The sequence below is a fragment of the Cherax quadricarinatus genome, chromosome 6 (genome assembly GCF_038502225.1).
Source record: "Cherax quadricarinatus isolate ZL_2023a chromosome 6, ASM3850222v1, whole genome shotgun sequence".
Classification (NCBI taxonomy): Eukaryota; Metazoa; Arthropoda; class Malacostraca; order Decapoda; family Parastacidae; genus Cherax; species Cherax quadricarinatus.
This window is the reverse complement of record NC_091297.1, coordinates 19120248-19138157: the sequence shown is the minus strand read 5'-3', so window position 1 is coordinate 19138157 and position 17910 is coordinate 19120248. Positions and strand designations below refer to the sequence as shown.

General features: G+C 53.4%; 1 protein-coding gene across 2 annotated transcripts in view; it reads left to right on the top strand.

Annotated features, from left to right (window-relative positions):
• Window positions 1-17910, top strand: part of LOC128692474 (transmembrane protein 42) — a 54523-nt gene that overhangs the window by 21869 nt on the left and 14744 nt on the right. For both annotated transcript variants that reach the window (XM_053781631.2, XM_053781639.2), the window contains exon 3: window positions 9784-9930. In XM_053781631.2, coding sequence (XP_053637606.1) covers window positions 9784-9930 — 147 coding nt within the window. The remainder of the gene's footprint in view (window positions 1-9783; window positions 9931-17910) is intronic.

Below are 17910 nucleotides of genomic sequence, written 5' to 3'. Positions count from 1 at the left end.
GTTAGGGCAAAGGAAGGGGTAGCAGTAATGTTGAATGATCAGTTATGGAAGGAGAAAAGAGAATATGAATGTGTAAATGCAAGAATTATGTGGATTAAAGTAAAGGTTGGATGCGAGAAGTGGGTCATAATGAGCGTGTATGCACCTGGAGAAGAGAGGAATGCAGAGGAGAGAGAGAGATTTTGGGAGATGTTAAGTGAATGTATAGGAGCCTTTGAACCAAGTGAGAGAGTAATTGTGGTAGGGGACCTGAATGCTAAAGTAGGAGAAACTTTTAGAGAGGGTGTGGTAGGTAAGTTTGGGGTGCCAGGTGTAAATGATAATGGGAGCCCTTTGATTGAACTTTGTATAGAAAGGGGTTTAGTTATAGGTAATACATATTTTAAGAAAAAGAGGATAAATAAGTATACAAGATATGATGTAGGGCGAAATGACAGTAGTTTGTTGGATTATGTATTGGTAGATAGAAGACTGTTGAGTAGACTTCAGGATGTACATGTTTATAGAGGGGCCACAGATATATCAGATCACTTTCTAGTTGTAGCTACACTGAGAGTAAAAGGTAGATGGGATACAAGGAGAATAGAAGCATCAGGGAAGAGAGAGGTGAAGGTTTATAAACTAAAAGAGGAGGCAGTTAGGGAAAGATATAAACAGCTATTGGAGGATAGATGGGCTAATGAGAGCATAGGCAATGGGGTCGAAGAGGTATGGGGTAGGTTTAAAAATGTAGTGTTAGAGTGTTCAGCAGAAGTTTGTGGTTACAGGAAAGTGGGTGCGGGAGGGAAGAGGAGCGATTGGTGGAATGATGATGTAAAGAGAGTAGTAAGGGAGAAAAAGTTAGCATATGAGAAGTTTTTACAAAGTAGAAGTGATGCAAGGAGGGAAGAGTATATGGAGAAAAAGAGAGAGGTTAAGAGAGTGGTGAAGCAATGTAAAAAGAGAGCAAATGAGAGAGTGGGTGAGATGTTATCAACAAATTTTGTTGAAAATAAGAAAAAGTTTTGGAGTGAGATTAACAAGTTAAGGAAGCCTAGAGAACAAATGGATTTGTCAGTTAAAAATAGGAGAGGAGAGTTATTAAATGGAGAGTTAGAGGTATTGGGAAGATGGAGGGAATATTTTGAGGAATTGTTAAATGTTGATGAAGATAGGGAAGCTGTGATTTCGTGTATAGGGCAAGGAGGAATAACATCTTGTAGGAGTGAGGAAGAGCCAGTTGTGAGTGTGGGGGAAGTTCGTGAGGCAGTAGGTAAAATGAAAGGGGGTAAGGCAGCTGGGATTGATGAGATAAAGATAGAAATGTTAAAAGCAGGTGGGGATATAGTTTTGGAGTGGTTGGTGCAATTATTTAATAAATGTATGGAAGAGGGTAAGGTACCTAGGGATTGGCAGAGAGCATGCATAGTTCCTTTGTATAAAGGTAAAGGGGACAAAAGAGAGTGCAAAAATTATAGGGGGATAAGTCTGTTGAGTATACCTGGTAAAGTGTATGGTAGAGTTATTATTGAAAGACTTAAGAGTAAGATGGAGAATAGGATAGCAGATGAACAAGGAGGCTTTAGGAAAGGTAGGGGGTGTGTGGACCAGGTGTTTACAGTGAAACATATAAGTGAACAGTATTTAGATAAGGCTAAAGAGGTCTTTGTGGCATTTATGGATTTGGAAAAGGCGTATGACAGGGTGGATAGGGGGGCAATGTGGCAGATGTTGCAGGTGTATGGTGTAGGAGGTAGGTTACTGAAAGCAGTGAAGAGTTTTTACGAGGATAGTGAGGCTCAAGTTAGAGTACATAGGAAAGAGGGAAATTATTTCCCATTAAAAGTAGGCCTTAGACAGGAATGTGTGATGTCACCGTGGTTGTTTAATATATTTATAGATGGGGTTGTAAGAGAAGTAAATGCGAGGGTCTTGACAAGAGGCGTGGAGTTAATAGATAAGGAATCACACATAAAGTGGGAGTTGTCACAGTTGCTCTTTGCTGATGACACTGTGCTCTTGGGAGATTCTGAAGAGAGGTTGCAGAGATTGGTGGATGAATTTGGTAGGGTGTGCAAAAGAAAAAAATTAAAAGTGAATATAGGAAAGAGTAAGGTTATTAAGATAACAAAAAGATTAGGTGATGAAAGATTGGATATCAGATTGGAGGGAGAGAGTATGGAGGTGAATGTATTCAGATATTTGGGAGTGGACGTGTCAGCGGATGGGTCTATGAAGGATGAGGTGAATCATAGAATTGATGAGGGGAAAAGGGTGAGTGGTGGACTTAGGAGTCTGTGGAGACAAAGAACTTTGTCCTTGGAGGCAAAGAGGGGAATGTATGAGAGTATAGTTTTACCAACACTCTTATATGGGTGTGAAGTATGGGTGATGAATGTTGCAGCGAGGAGAAGGCTGGAGGCAGTGGAGATGTCATGTCTGAGGGCAATGTGTGGTGTGAATATAATGCAGAGAATTCGTAGTTTGGAAGTTAGGAGGAGGTGCGGGATTACCAAAACTGTTGTCCAGAGGGCTGAGGAAGGGTTGTTGAGGTGGTTCGGACATGTAGAGAGAATGGAGCGAAAGAGAATGACTTCAAGAGTGTATCAGTCTGTAGTGGAAGGAAGGCGGGGTCGGGGTCGGCCTAGGAAAGGTTGGAGGGAGGGGGTAAAGGAGGTTTTGTGTGCGAGGGGCTTGGACTTCCAGCAGGCATGCGTGAGCGTGTTTGATAGGAGTGAATGGAGACGAATGGTTTTTAATACTTGACGTGCTGTTGGAGTGTGAGCAAAGTAACATTTATGAAGGGGTTCAGGGAAACCGGCAGGCTGGACTTGAGTCCTGGAGATGGGAAGTTCAGTGCCTGCACTCTGAAGGAGGGGTGTTAATGTTGCAGTTTAAAAACTATAGTGTAAAGCACCCTTCTGGCAAGACAGTGATGGAGTGAATGATGGTGAAAGTTTTTCTTTTTCGGGCCACCCTGCCTTGGTGGGAATCGGCCAGTGTGATAATAATATATATATGTATATCATTGTGAATGTGGGTACTTGCAGAGTACGTCTCATACAGGCCCTGGGTAGTAAAGCCCTGTGTCCAGAGGTAGGGATTGGCTTAAGCTCCTTGCTGCTAGTCAGAAAACTTATGATCATTGCAACATATAAACACACATAAAGAACAGATGTGCTGTATAAACATCACATTCAATCAGGAACTCAAACATCATTCTGGAGAACTACAAGTATCAGGATTTAATAAGAAAACTATGGGTTTGTATACACTTGGTGGCTCACTAAATGTTGTCTGGGTACAGTCCAACCTTCAGAGTTGTGGGAATTTACTCATGTGTTTTGATTATACAATGTAAATAGCTTTGATTACTAATGTTTTCTTAGTTTTTGTTCCAAGTGTGCTCAAAGGATTTCTCACTCTTAACCTTTAAACGGTCCAAACGTATATATACGTTCACTCGCTCAGCACCCCGAATATTTTGAAAAAAAAAAAAAATCTTGGAGGAGGAGGAGGAGGAGGAGGCAGAGGAGGAGGAGGAGGCAGAGGAGGAGGTGGAGGAGGCAGAGGAGGAGGAGGAGGAGGCGGAGGAGGAGGCAGAGGAGGCGGAAGAGGAGGAGGAGGCAGCGGAGGAGGTGGAGGAGGTGGAGGAGGCAGAGGAGGAGGAGGAGGAGGCGGAGGAGGAGGCAGAGGAGGCGGAAGAGGAGGAGGAGGCAGAAGAGGAGGAGGAGGCAGAGGAGGAGGCAGAGGAGGAGGAGGCAGAGGCGGAGGCGGAGGAGGAGGAGGAGGGGAGGAGGAGGCAGGAGGAGGAGGAGGAGGCAGAGGAGGAGGAGGGAGGAGGAGGCGGAGGAGGAGGAGGAGGCAGGCAGGAGGAGGAGTAGGAGGTGGAGGAGGAGGAGGAGGAGGAGGAGGAGGAGGAGGAGGCGGAGGAGGAGGAGGAGGAGGAGGAGGCAGAGGAGGAGGAGGAGGCAGAGGAAGAGGCAGAGGAGGAGGAGGAGGCGGAGGCAGAGGAGGAGGAGGAGGCGGAGGCAGAGGAGGAGGAGGAGGAGGTGGAGGAGGAGGAGGAGGCAGAGGAGGAGAAGGTGGAGGAGGAGGAAGAGTAGGAGGAGGAGGAGGTGGAGGAAAAGGAGGAGGCAGAGGAGGAGGAGGAGGAGGAGGTGGAGGAAGAGGCAGAGGAGGAGGAGGAGGCAGAGGCAGAGGAGGAGGAGGTGGAGGAGGAGGCAGAGGAGGAGGAGGAGGTGGAGGAGGAGGAGGTGGAGGAGGAGGAGGCAAAGGAGGAGGAGGAGGAGGCGGAGGAGGAGGAGGAGGCAGAGGAGGAGGAGGCAGAGGAGGAGGTGGAGGAGGAGGAGGCAGAGGAGGAGGAGGAGGCAGAGGAGGAGGAGGAGGAGGCAGAGGAGGAGGAGGAGGAGGAGGAGGCAGAGGAGGAGGAGGCAGAGGAGGAGGAGGCAGAGGAGGAGGTGGAGGAGGAGGCAGAGGAGGAGGAGGAGGAGGAGGAGGAGGAGGAAGAGGAGGAGGCGGAGGAGGAGGAGGAGGCAGAGGAGGAGGAGGAGGCGGAGGAAGAGGCGGAGGAGGAGGAGGCAGAGGAGGAGGAGGCGGAGGAGGCAGAGGAGGAGGCAGAGGAGGAGGAGGAGGAGGAGGCAGAGGAGGAGGAGGAGGAGGAGGCAGAGGAGGAGGAGGCAGAGGAGGAGGAGGCAGAGGAGGAGGAGGAGGAGGAGGAGGCAGAGGAGGAGGTGGAGAGGAGGAGGAGGAGGCAGAGGAAGAGGTGGGAGGAGGAGGCAGGAGGAGGAGGAGGAGGAGGAGGAGGTGGAGGAGGAGGTGGAGGAGGAGGCAGAGGAGGAGGTGGAGGAGGAGGAGGAGGAGGTGGAGGAGGAGGCAGAGGAGGAGGCAGAGGAGGTGGAGGAGGAGGCAGAGGAGGTGGAGGAGGTGGAGGAGGAGGAGGTGGAGGAGGAGGTGGGAGGAGGAGGAGGAGGAGGCAGAGGAGGAGGCAGAGGAGGAGGAGGTGGAGGAGGAGGCAGAGGAGGAGGTGGAGGAGGAGGAGGCAGAGGACGCAGAGGAGGTGGAGGAGGAGGCAGAGGAGGTGGAGGAGGAGGAGGAGGTGGAGGAGGAGGAGGAGGAGGAAGAGGCAGAGGAGGAGGAGGAGGCAGAGGAGGAGGAGGAGGAGGAGGCAGAGGAGGAGATGGAGGAGGAGGAGGAGGAGGCGGAGGAGGCAGAGGCAGAGTAATAGGAAGAGGCAGAGGAGGAGGCAGAGGAGGAGGAGGAGGAGGAGGAGGAGGAGGCGGAGGAGGAGGAGGGAGGAGGCAGAGGAGGAGGAGGAGAGGAGGAGGAGGAGGCGGAGGAGGAGGAGGAGGCGGTGGGAGGAGGAGGAGGAGGAAGAAGGAGGAGGCAGAGGAGGAAGCAGGAGGAGGCAGAGGAGGAAGCAGGAGGAGGCAGAGGAGGAAGCAGGAGGAGGCAGAGGAGGAAGCAGGAGGAGGCAGAGGAGGAAGCAGGAGGAGGCAGAGGAGGAGGAGGAAGAAAGAGGAGGAGGAGGAAGAAAGAGGAGGAGGAGGAGGAGGCAGGAGGAGGAGGAGGAGGAGGAGGAGGAGGAGGAGGAGGCAGAGGCAGAGGCGGAGGAGGAGGTGGAGGAGGAGGTGGAGGCGGAGGAGGAGGCGGAGGAGGAAGAGGCAGAGGAGGAGAAGGTGGAGGAGGAGGCAGAGGAGGAGGAGGAGGCAGAGGAGGAGGAGGCAGAGGAGGAGGAGGAGGAGGTGGAGGAGGAGGAGGCTGAGGAGGAGGAGGAGGCGCAGGAGGAGGCAAAGGAGGAGGATGTGGAGGAGGAGGAGGAGGCAGAGGAGGAGGCAGAGGAGGAGGAGGCGGAGGAGGAGGCGGAGAAGGAGGAGGAGGAGGAGGCAGAGGAGGAGGAGGCAGAGGAGGAGGCAGAGGAGGAGGAGGCAGAGGAGGAGGCAGAGGAGGAGGTGGAGGAGGAGGCAGAGGAGGAGGAGGAGGCAGGAGGCGGAGGAGGAGGCAGAGGAGGAGGAGGAGGCAGATGAGGAGGCTGAGGAGGAGGAGGAGGAGGTGGAGGAGAAGGAGGCAGAGGAGGAGGAGGCAGAGGAGGAGGCAGAGGCAGAGGAGGAGGCAGAGGAAGAGGAGGCAGAGGAGGAGGCAGAGGAGGAGGAGGAGGTGGAGGAGGAGGCAGAGGAGGAGGCGGAGGTGGAGGAGGAGGAGGAGGTGGAGAAGGAGGCAGAGGAGGAGGAGGAGGAGGCAGAGGAGGAGGAGGAGGCGGAGATGGAGGAGGAGGCAGAGGAGGAGGTGGAGGAGGAGGAGGAGGCGAGGAGGAGGAGGAGAGGAGGAGGAGGCAGGAGGAGGAGGAGGTGAGGGAGGAGAGGAGGAGGAGAAGGCGGAGGAGGAGGAGGCAGAGAAGGAGGCGGAGGAGGAGGCAGAGGAGGAGGAGGAGGAGGTGGAGGAGGAGGAGGCAGAGGAGGAGGAGGAGGAGGAGGAGGAGGCAGAGGAGGAGGAGGAGGAGGCAGAGGAGGAGGCAGAGGAGGAGGAGGAAGAGGAGGCAGAGGAGGTGGAGGAGGATGAGGAGGCAGAGGAGGAGGCAGAGGCGGAGGAGGCAGAGGAGGAGGAGGGGGAGGAGGAGGAGGCAGAGGAGGAGGCTGAGGAGGAGGAGGAGGCGCAGTAGGAGGCAAAGGAGGAGGAGGAGGAGGCAGAGGAGGAGGCGGAGGTGGAGGAGGAGGAGGAGGCAGAGGAGGAGGTGGAGGAGGAGGAGGAGGCAGAGGAGGAGGTGGAGGAGGAGGCAGAGGAGGAGGAGGAGGCGGAGGAGAAGGCGGAGGCAGAGGAGGAGGCAGAGGAAGAGGAGGAGGAGGAGGAGGCAGAGGAGGAGGAGGCAGAGGAGGAGGCAGATGAGGAGGAGGAGGAGGAGGTGGAGGAGGAGGAGGAGGAGGTGGAGGAGGAGGCAGAGGAGGAGGAGGAGGAGGAGGAGGCAGAGGAGGAGGAGGAGGCGGAGATGGAGGAGGAGGAGGAGGTGGAGGAGGAGGTGGAGGAGGCAGAGGAGGAGGAGGTGGAGGAGGAGGAGGCAGAGGAGGAGGAGGAGGCAGAGGAGGAGGCAGAGGAGGAGGAGGAGGCAGAGGAGGTGGAGGAGGAGGCAAAGGAGGAGGAGGAGGAGGAGGTGGAGGAGGAGGCAGAGGAGGAGGAGGAGGCGGAGGAGAAGGCGGAGGCAGAGGAGGAGGCAGAGGAAGAGGAGGCAGAGGCAGAGGAGGAGGAGGAGGCAGAGGAGGAGGAGGTGGAGGAGGCAGAGGAGGAGGAGGAGGCAGAGGAGAAGGCGGAGGCAGAGGAGGAGGCAGAGGAAGAGGAGGAGGAGGAGAGGAGGAGGAGGAGGAGGAGGAGGCAGGAGGAGGAGGAGGAGGAGGAGGAGGCAGAGGAGGAGGAGGAGGCAGAGATGGAGGAGGAGGAGGAGGTGGTGGAGGAGGCAGAGGAGGAGGAGGCAGAGGAGGAGGCGGAGGAGGAGGAGGAGGCAGAGGAGGCAGCAGAGGTGGAGGAGGAGGAGGAGGCAGAGGAGGAGGAGGAGGCAGAGGAGGAGGAGGTGGAGGAGGAGAAGGAGGCAGAGAAGGAGGCAGAGGAGGAGGAGGAGGTGGAGGAGGAGGAGGAGGCAGAGGAGGAGGAGGAGGCAGAGGAGGAGGCAGAGGAGGAGGAGGAGGAGGTGGAGGAGGAGGTGGAGGAGGGGGAGGAGGAAGAGGAGGGGCAGGAGGAAGAGGAGGCGGAGGAGGAGGAGGAAGAGGAGGCGGAGGAGGAGGAGGAGGAGGAGGAGGCAGAGGAGGATGAGGAGGCAGAGGAGGCAGAGGTGGAGGAGGAGGCGGAGGCAGAGGAGGAGGCAGAGGAGGAGGAGGAGGAGGAGGCGGAGGAGGAGGCAGAGGTGGAGGAGGAGGAGGAGGAGGAGGCAGAGGAGGCAGAGGAGGAGGCAGAGGAGGAGGAGGAGGCAGAGGAGGAGGCAGAGGAGGAGGAGGAGGCGGAGGAGGAGGAGGAGGAGGAGGCAGGAGGAGGAGGTGGAGGAGGAGGTGGAGGAGGAGGCAGAGGAGGAGGAGGAGGAGGAGGCAGAGGAGGAGGCAGAGGAGGCGGAGGAGGAGGCGGAGGCAGAGGCAGAGGAGGAGGAGGAGGTGGAGGAGGAGGAGGAGGAGGAGGAGGAGGAGGAGGAGGAGGAGGCACCGGCGGCGGCACCGGCGCGTGCTGGGTTAAAGGCTGGCTTGTGTTATGTTTTCAGCACCTTATTTCATTATTCTTTTGGGTATACTGTATGGTCTGTAACAAGCCAGTGATTGCATCCTATCAGTTCTTGAGCATACTTCATTTTACTCTAACAAAACTAACATTGAGCAATATTTGTTTGAACAGTGATGCTGGTGTCAGTTACCTAAAATTTTCTCAAATGTAGAGAGGGAAAGAGTCTGTGTCAGCTTCCCTTTCCATGAAAATACTATACATTCTAACCTCTTGATTGCCAAAATGTTAGGAAACATGCAGTGTTTTGTGTATCAAGGAGAAAAGACTTTTTTTGGGGCTGTCCATAAATTTGGACATAGGAGTTAAGATGGTCTCCCACATTTTATGTCACATGGGGCTTAATTTGAGCCTGCTGTGATTTATGTTTATTGTATACTTTATAGTGTTTTTTAACACATCAACTGTTTCCCACTGAAGCCAGGTGACCAAGAAAGAAAGAAAAACCCAAAAGAAAGAAAAAACTCATCATTCAACACTTTCACCATCACTCATACATAATCACTGTCTTTGTAGAGGTGCTCAGATATGACAGTTTAGATGTCCCTCTAAACTGCCAGTATCCCGAACACCTTTAAATTGTAGGCATTGAATCCCTTCACAAAATATTACTCTGCTCGCACTCCAGAAGCTTGTTAGGTCCCAAAAGCTATTCATCTCCATTCACTCCTCTATAACACTCTCATGCACTCACACAGGAAGTCCAAGCCCTTCGCCCACAAAACCTGTTTTACCCCCTCCCTCCAACCTTTTCGAGGACGACTCTTACCCCGTCTTCCCTCCCTTACAGATTTATACGCTCTCCTAGTCATTCTATATTACGTATATTATGTAAAGTATGTAGTGTTCGGTTCCCAACATGGATATGTATTATATGCTATGCACAGTTTAAGGGTTAATTCAGACATATGTACTATTAATGTCAACAGGTAACCATCAGTTAGCTGATAAACATGATTTTAGTTTAAAAGTAAATTATCTAAGAATATACGGTACAGTATGTGAAAAATTGACAGCAAGCTCCATACTGAATTGTATTCTATGTAATGCAGTACTTCTGAATACAAAGGAGAGTATAGTATTACCATCATACTGTAGTCACCCACCTATAATTATCTGACCACTAATGAGTCACAGTAGTAAGCCTTTAGGTTGGATAAAATTATTTGATTGTGGGAGTCCCAAAGTTAGCTAAGATAAATTATTGGAATACAGGTTTTTTTGTGACTTCAGATAAAATGAGCGATCTAATTGCACAGAAATCTTGAGGTAAAATAAAAGAAATTATTTATCTGGGCAAAGGAATATTTTATATTTGAAGAGATGATTGAACCTATTATCCATTTTTTTTATTTCACCTACTGCAAGTCAGATAATAGGTAAATGACTGCACCATATATTCAAGTATAGACCAGAAATTCAGCATTTGCTTTTATTGAATACTTTTTCATTGTATTTACTCAGTTTGAAGACTTGCATGTTTTTTGTGAAAACTTACATATATGAAGTTTCCAAGTTATGCATTTTGTATTTCATGTTTGGGATTGCTGACAGTATGCAGTGGTGCTGAGGATATTATTCTTTGCCTTAATGGTTGGTGTGAATTGTATCATGTGGACGACTTTCACCAAAGCTCTTCGTTTTTCCTCTACTTCACTTGAAGCCACCATCACCAATACTGCTGCTAACTTCTTTTTTACGGTAAGATGTTCTTTTTTATTCGAGTTTCACAATATGTTTATACTACAGTTTTTGCTTGATGTTACAATGAATATTGATAATTGATATATTGTAATTGATTAATATGTTATCTACAACAGGTCAGTTTCCTGCACCCCTTGCCTTGGGTAGGTGTGCAGTTCAATTTTGCTAATCTTCACTTCTCTCTTCTTATGGGAACATAACTCCTCTAGAACTACACCTTTCTCAATATGTGCAGGTGATATATTAGTCTTCCTCTGCTCTTCACAGAGAAGCACCTTCTTCCTTTCCTCTAATGCTTCAAAAGGCTCTCATGGAATTTGAACCTAGCCAGCCTTCAGGGCCAGTGCCTATGATTTTTTCCTTCCCATGCATTCCTTCTGACTGCTAGCCAGCCTTCAGGGTCAGTGCCCATGATCTTTTACTTCCCTTACATTCCTGCTGACTGCCACATTCACGTCCATTTGAGGATTTGCCCTTACTGTGTTCACTCAGTCTGCAAGGCTTTGGTGCTCTCACCGGTTTCAAATTTTTGTTTTAGAGATGGTACAACATTTGGGAATCTTCCTCAGTAAAGATTCCCAAATGTTGTACAAGTGTCTCATTCTTCAACTTGTCAGTTTTCTAAACCATTTACATCACATTAGGGATGATACTCAGGAAGAACACTTATTGCTCTCCGTCCATGCTCAACTGTGGCTCTGGGGTCTGTCTTTGAAGATCAGGTGTCTGCTATCACTGATGTGAGTACTTAGGGTTTCCTGCTCTGGGTTGTCAGGTTGATGCTGTTTGGTCAGTGGTGTTGGAGCAGAAAAGAATATCCTGATCTATATAAGGAGTAAGACTCAGTAAGTGAATCATCCAATATCTTGCACTGATGGGAGGGGTGGGGGGGGGGCAGTGCTAGATTTTCTATAATGCACCACATTGGATTTTTAGTGCCAACATTTTGATACAAAATGCTATTTTGACAGAAAAATGGTCATTTTCATTATTTTAAGATGCTCATTAATGCATTCAAGCAGTCTATTGGTTTCCTTGTTTATCATAATTTGCTAGATGGGCCCTACTCTTTCTGATCATTCCTGCTCATATCCAGTTAAACTGAAATTAATGTTTTCTTACATAAGAACAGAGGAACTCTACAGTAGATTTGCTGGCCCATGCTAGGTAAGTCTTACTTTCATCTAATCATTCCCACTCTAAGAAGAGAGGAATACTACAGTAGATTTGGCCCAGACTAGTTAGTGCCTTCTCTCATCTAACCATTACCATTCATAAGAACAAGAACATGAGATTAGAGGAATATTGCAGTAGACTTATTGTCCTAAACTAGCCAAGTCCTCAAATTCAGCTCATCTTACTCATATTTTTACAATCTATTTTTGGAAGCTACTCAAGGTGCTAGGTCCCTGGTCTTTCTCCTCTACACTTGGATTGCCTTTTAACCCTTTCAGGGTTTCAGCCGTACTAGTACGGCTTACGCACCAGGGTTTTTGATGTACTAGTATGCCTAAATTCTAGTGCCCTCAAATCTAGTGAGAGAAAGCTGGTAGGCCTACATATGAAAGAATGGATCTATGTGGTCAGTGTGCGCAGTATAAAAAAAATCCTGCAGCACACAGTGCGTAATGAGAAAAAAAAACTTTGACCGTGTTTTTGGATTAAAACCGACTTTGCACTGTATTTTCGTATGGTATTTATTGCTGCATTCTAGTTTTCCTGGTCTCATTCTATAGAATGGAAGACATATTACAGAAATTGAGATGATTTTGACTGATTTTACAATGAAAAGTACCTTGAAATTGAGCTGAAAGTAGCAGAAATTTTTGATTTTTACCAAAGTTCAAAAGTAAACAAATCATGCTAAGCGTCCAATACATGTCAACTGGTGAGTCTAATATTCTTTCACAAGTGCGCCGATATTATTTATACCATTTTTTACACTAATGCAGTAGTCTGCATAACAGTAAATCTTCTATTTTTTGTGTGAATAAAAATTCAAAATAGAAAGGAAGAGTAATATCAGAGGGGCCTGGAGACATGACTGATGAAGAAATAAAATGTTATTTTAGAGCCAGGAATGTCTGCATTGTTCTTTCTGGACCCTATTTTGAAATTGTCATATTTTTTAATTTTTGTGAAATTGGCCAAATTGCAAATTTCTGACCACATTATTGGGTAGTTGAAATCAGTAAATGGGCAGTTTCTTGTATTCAATCGATAGAAAAAATGGAGTTCTAAAGAAATAGCTATGAGTTTGGTTGACTGGAACAATGGAATTAGCTAAAAATAGGGCTCAAAGTGGGCGAAATCGCTGATTCATAAATATCTCCAAGGTCGCTAACTTTGCAAGAGCGTAATTCCGTCAGTTTTCCATCAAATTTTGTTTGTTTGGTGTCATTACAATCGGGAAAAGATTCTCTATCATTTCATAAGAAAAAAATAATATTTTTTTTTTGGAAATTTTGTGACACCAGGAGACTCCTCAGGATGTGGGGTTGCGACAGTCAAGGGGTTAAGGATGAAGTGAGATACATGAGATGAGGATTGATAGAGAAAGACAGAGACAATATAGGGTGAAAGAATTACTCAGTATAATTGTTGTTAGAATGATCACATTAGGGTAAGGTGGTGTTTTTTTAACAGTAGCTTTGTAGTGGCTGGCAGATATATGTATGTATATATATATATATATATATATATATATATATATATATATATATATATATATATATATATATATATATATATATATATATATATATATATATATATATAATACACTGGACAAATAAATAGCTTGGGGGTGAGTTTTGCAAAGGACCTGTCCAAGTTGGCTCGCCGTGCGTCACGTGTTTAACCGTTGTGGGATCTGATAGTGAGGTGCTGGCCGACCCCTTATATAGCTTCCTTGGATGCTTCACTTTCATAGTTCCTTGATAATGTTTTCCATATATATATATATATATATATATATATATATATATATATATATATATATATATATATATATATATATATATATATATAAATAAAGTTAGAGAGAGAGAGACAGAAACAGACACATAGACACAGAAACAGAGACACAGAGACAGACAGACAGACAGACAGAGACTGACATTTTCAGATTGAGAGTTTCAGATTTTAGGTCCTTTTATACACACTGAGTTTTTACAAAGATTATGCTGGGTGTGGAGAATATCATAGAGATTTTTGTGTCTAGTATTATGCCTATGGGTTCTGTTGCAGCTATCAAGAGAGAGTTTTAGGGCAGGATTGATATTGAAATTTATTGTCCTATATATGTAGTATGCACAGTATTATAAGTGAATTTTTGTGCATTAACCCGTAAACGGTTCAAACGTATATATACGTTCACTACCCCAGTGCCCCGAAGTATTTTGAAAAATAAAAAAATTGATTTTTTATGGAAATAAAGAGCATATTTTTCTAAGTGTTATTGGATAAAAAAAAAATTAGGGTCAGTACTTACAGAGATATGAAGCCGAGAAGTTGGCGCTGGATGCTCACCTGACGCCAACCTCCAATCCTGCCACTGGCACAAGTGTTGCCGATATACCTTTTTTTCTCTTTTTCATATTACAGTGGACCCCCGCTTTACGATCAGCTCCCAATGCGACCAGTTATGTAAGTGTATTTATGCAAGTGCATTTGTAAGTGTATATTTGGGGGTCTGAAATGAACTAATCTAATTCACAATATTCCTTATGGGAACAAATTTGTTCAGTAATGGCACCTGAACATACTTCTGGAATGAAGTAATATAGTAAGCCAGGGGTCCACTGTATTTTATATAATTTTTATGTTCTGATAATTACAATTTATAGTAGTTCTTGTCATTTCATAACCAATCTTTGTTCTGACACTAGTATTAGGTACTGAAATTGTGCTCAAATTGTCACAAACACATTGACAGGTGGACATTTACACCTGCCTTGGCCATTTACTATTGTCTTGGAATATATACAAAGTATTTATATGTCCCAGCAATGTTTTGGACACGTGGGAGTATATAAGAAGAAGTAGTAGTGGTAGTAGTGGTAGTAGTGGTAGTAGTGGTAGTAGTGGTAGTAGTGGTAGTAGTGGTAGTAGTGGTAGTAGTGGTAGTAGTGGTAGTAGTGGTAGTAGTGGTAGTAGTGGTAGTAGTGGTGGTAGTGGTGGTAGTAGTGGTGGTAGTGGTGGTAGTGGTGGTAGTGGTGGTGGTAGTGGTGGTAGTGGTGGTAGTGGTGGTAGTAGTAGTAGTAGTAGTAGTAGTAGTGGTAGAAGTAGTGGTAGTAGTGGTGGTAGTGGTGGTAGTAGTAGTAGTAGTAGTAGTAGTAGTAGTAGTAGTAGTGGTAGCAGTAGTAGTGGTAGAAGTAGTGGTAGTATTAGTAGTGGTAGTAGTAATAGTAGTAGTAGTAGTAATAGTAGTAGTAGTAGCGGTAGTAGTGGTAGTAGTAGTAGTTCTTCTATTTCCCTTGAAGCATGTAAAACAAGCCTCAGTCGACCCCGGACAGTGAAGTGATAAGATGAAATACCATAAGATAAGAGATGACATTTGATGAGCATACATAAGGGTGCAGTGATAAGACTTGATAAGATAAGATTAGAGGCGACATTTGATGAGCATTGGCCCTCGCTTTGTTTTCGCTGGTACACAAACATGTCTGTCTGTCTATTTGTTTGTCTGTCAAGCTCCTTGTCTATCTGTCATTCCATCTAGCTCTCTGTCTCAGAGAGAGCCACAAGACTGCGTCATCACCTTTACTCACATCTTCAAGCAGAGTATAGCACTTTGTCTGGATTTTTTGGGTTATCCTAGGTAATTTACACTATGTATACTTGTATTTATGTGTACCTGTGAGACAGAGATAGACAGAAACATATAGACAGAGACAGACAAACATAGACAGACAGAGATAGAGACAGAGAGACACACAGAGATAGAGACAGAGAGACAAACAGAGATAGACATAGGTACAGACAGACAAACAGAGATAGAGCCAGGCTGCCAGCAGCCGGCCAGCCTGCCTGCCGCCCTGCCCGCCCGCCCTGCCCTCCCGCCCGCCCGCCCGCCCGCCCTGCCCGCCCGCCCTGCCCGCCTGCCCGCCCGGCGCCCTGCCCTGCCCGCCCGCCCGCCCTGCCCTGCCCGCCCGCCCGCCCGCCCGCCCTCCCGCCTGCCCGCCCGCCCGCCTCCCGCCTCGCCTGCCCTGCCTGCCCGCCCGCCTGCCCGCCCTGCCCTGCCCGCCGCCCGCCCGCCCGCCCGCCTGCCCGTCCCGCCCGCCCGCCCGCCCTCCGCCCGCCCTGCCCTGCCCGCCTGGTTCCCGCCTCCCGCCCTGCCCGCCTGCCTGCCTGCCCTGCCCGCTCCCGCCCTGGCCTGCCCGCCCTGGCCTGCCCGTCCGGTTGCCTCCTGGCCTGGCCTGCCTGCCCGCCTGCCTGCCTGCCCGCCCGCCCTGCCCGGATGCCCTGGCCCGCCCGCCCTGCCCGGTTGCCCTCGCCTGCCCTGCCCTGCCCTGCCCTGCCTGCCCGCCCTGCCCGCATTGCTTGGCCCGCCCGCCTGCCCGCCCGCCGACGCCTGCCTGCCTTGCCCGCCCGCCTTGCCTGCCGGTTGCCTGGCTGCCTGGCCTGGCCTGCCTGCCCGGTTACCTGCCCTGCCCGCCCTTGCCCTCCCGCCCTGCCTGCCCGCCCGCCCTGGCCCTGCCTGCCTGGCCTGCCTTCCGCCCGGGCTGCCCTGCCTGGCGCTCCTGCCTGCCCTGCCCGCCTGCCCGCCCGCCCTTGGGCCCGGCCCTGCCCTGCTCCCGCCCGCCCCTCCCGCCTCCTGCCTGCCCTGGCCTTCCTTGCCCGGCCCGCTCCGCCGGCCTCCCGCCCGCCCGCCTGCCCGCCCGCCTTGCCCTGCCCTGCCTTGCCCTGCCTCCGCCCGCCCTCCCGCCCGTCGCCTGGCCCGCCCTGCCCGGCCTTGCCTGCCGGTTGCCCGTGCCCGCCCTGGCCCGCTGCCCGCTCTTGCCCGCCCGCCTTGCCCGCCCGCCCGCCCGCCCGCCCGCCTGCCCTGCCCTGCCCGCTCCCGGCCTTGCCTCCCTGCCTGGCCCTGGCCTGCCCTGGCCCGGCCCTGCCTCCCGCCCGCCCGCCCTGCCTTCCCGCCCGCCTGCCCGGCCCGCCCTGGCCCTCCCGCCCGCCTTGCCCGCCCGCCCTGCCCTTGCCTCCGCCCGCCTGCCCGCCCGCCTTGCCCGCCCTGCCCGCCTGCCTGCCTGCCCGCCTTGCCCTGCCCGCCTGGCCCTTGCCCGCCCGCCCTGCCGCCCGCCCTGCCCTGCCCTGCCCGCCCGCCCTGCCTGCCCTCCCGCCCGCCCGCCTCCCGCCCGCCCTCCCGCCCGCCCGCCCGCCCTGCCTGCCCGCCCTGCCCTTCCCGCCCTGCCCGCCCTGCCCTGCCCGCCCTGCCCGGCCCGCCCGCCCGCCCGCCCGCCTGCCCGCCCGCCCGCCCGCCTGCCCGCCCGCCCGCCCGCCTGCCCGCCCGCCCGCCTGCCCACCTGCCCGCCTGCCCTCCCACCTGCCCGCCCGCCTTGCCCTGCCCTGCCCTGCCCTCCCGCCCGCCCTGCCCGCCTGCCCGCCTCGCCCGCCTGCGCCCGCCCGCCCGCCCTGCCCGCCCTGCCCGCCTGCCTGCCCGCCCGCCCGCCCGCCCTGCCCTCCCGCCCGCCTGCCCGCCCGCCCGCCCCGCCTTGCCTGCCCGCCCGCCCGCCCGCCCTTGCCTCCTGCCTCCTGCCCGGCCTGCCCGCCCGCCCGCCCGCCCTGCCTGCCCGCCCGCCCTGCCCTCCCGGCCCGCCCTCCCGCCCGCCCGCCCTGCCCGCCCGCCCTGCCCGCCTGGGCCTGCCCGCCCGCCCGCCTGCCCGCCCTCCCGCCTGCCCTGCCCGGGCCTTGCCTGCCCGCCCTGGGCCCTGCCCTGCCCGCCCTGCCTGCCCGCCCGCCCTCCCGCCCGCCTTGCCCTGCCTGGCTGCCCGCCTGCCTGCCCGCCTGCCTGCCCTGCCTCCCCGCCCGCCCTGCCCGCCCGCCCTGTCCGCCCGCCTGCCTGCCCGCCCGCCCGCCCGCCTGCCCGCCCGCCCGCCCGCCTGCCCGCCCGCCCGCCTCCCCGCCCGCCCTTGCCCTGCCCGCCTGCCTGCCCGCCCTGCCCTGCCCGCCCGCCTGCCCGCCCGCCCTGCCTGCCCGCCCGCCCTGCCCGCCCTGCCCGCCCGCCTTGCCTGCCTGCCCTGCCGGCCCGCCTGTCCTGGCCCGCCCGGCCCCCCCGCCTGCCCGCCTCGCCCCCTTGCCTGGCCCGCCTGCCTGCCTGCCTGGCCCGCCCGCCCGGCCCGGCCCCGCGCCCGCCCTGCCTCCCGCCCGCCCGCCCGCCCTGCCTGCCTCCTGTCGCCCGCCTGCCTTGCCCGCCTCCTGGCTGCCCGCCCTGGCCCTGCCCGCCCGCCCTGCCCTCCCGCCCGCCCTGCCTGCCTGGCCTGCCCGCCGGTCGCTCTGCCTTGCCTTGCCTCGCCCGCCCGCCCTGCCCGCCCTCCCGCCCGCCCGCCCTTGCCCTGCCCGCCTGCCTGCCTACCCGCCCTTGGCCTGGCCTGCGGGTCACCTGCCTGGCCTTGCCTGCCTGCCTGCCTGCTCCGTTGGGCCTCCCGCCCTGGGCCCCGCCCTGCCTCCGCCCGCCTGCCTCCCTGCCCTGCCTGGCCCTGCCTCCCGCCTCGCCTGCCCCTTGCCCTCCTGCCCGCCTGCCTTGCCCTCCCGGGCCCGCCCGCCTTGGCCTGGGCCCGCCTCCCTTGCCTGCCCTGCCTTGCCTCCCGCCCGCCTGCCTGCCTTGCCTGGCCCTGCCCGCCTGCCCTGCCTGCCTTGCCTGCCTGCCAAGCCCGCCCTTAGGGCCTTGGCCTGCCTGCCCGGCCTGCCTTGAGCCTAAGCCTTGCCCGGCTCTGCCGCCTTGCCTGGGCCTTGCCTAAGATGATCTGGCTCGAAAGGGCT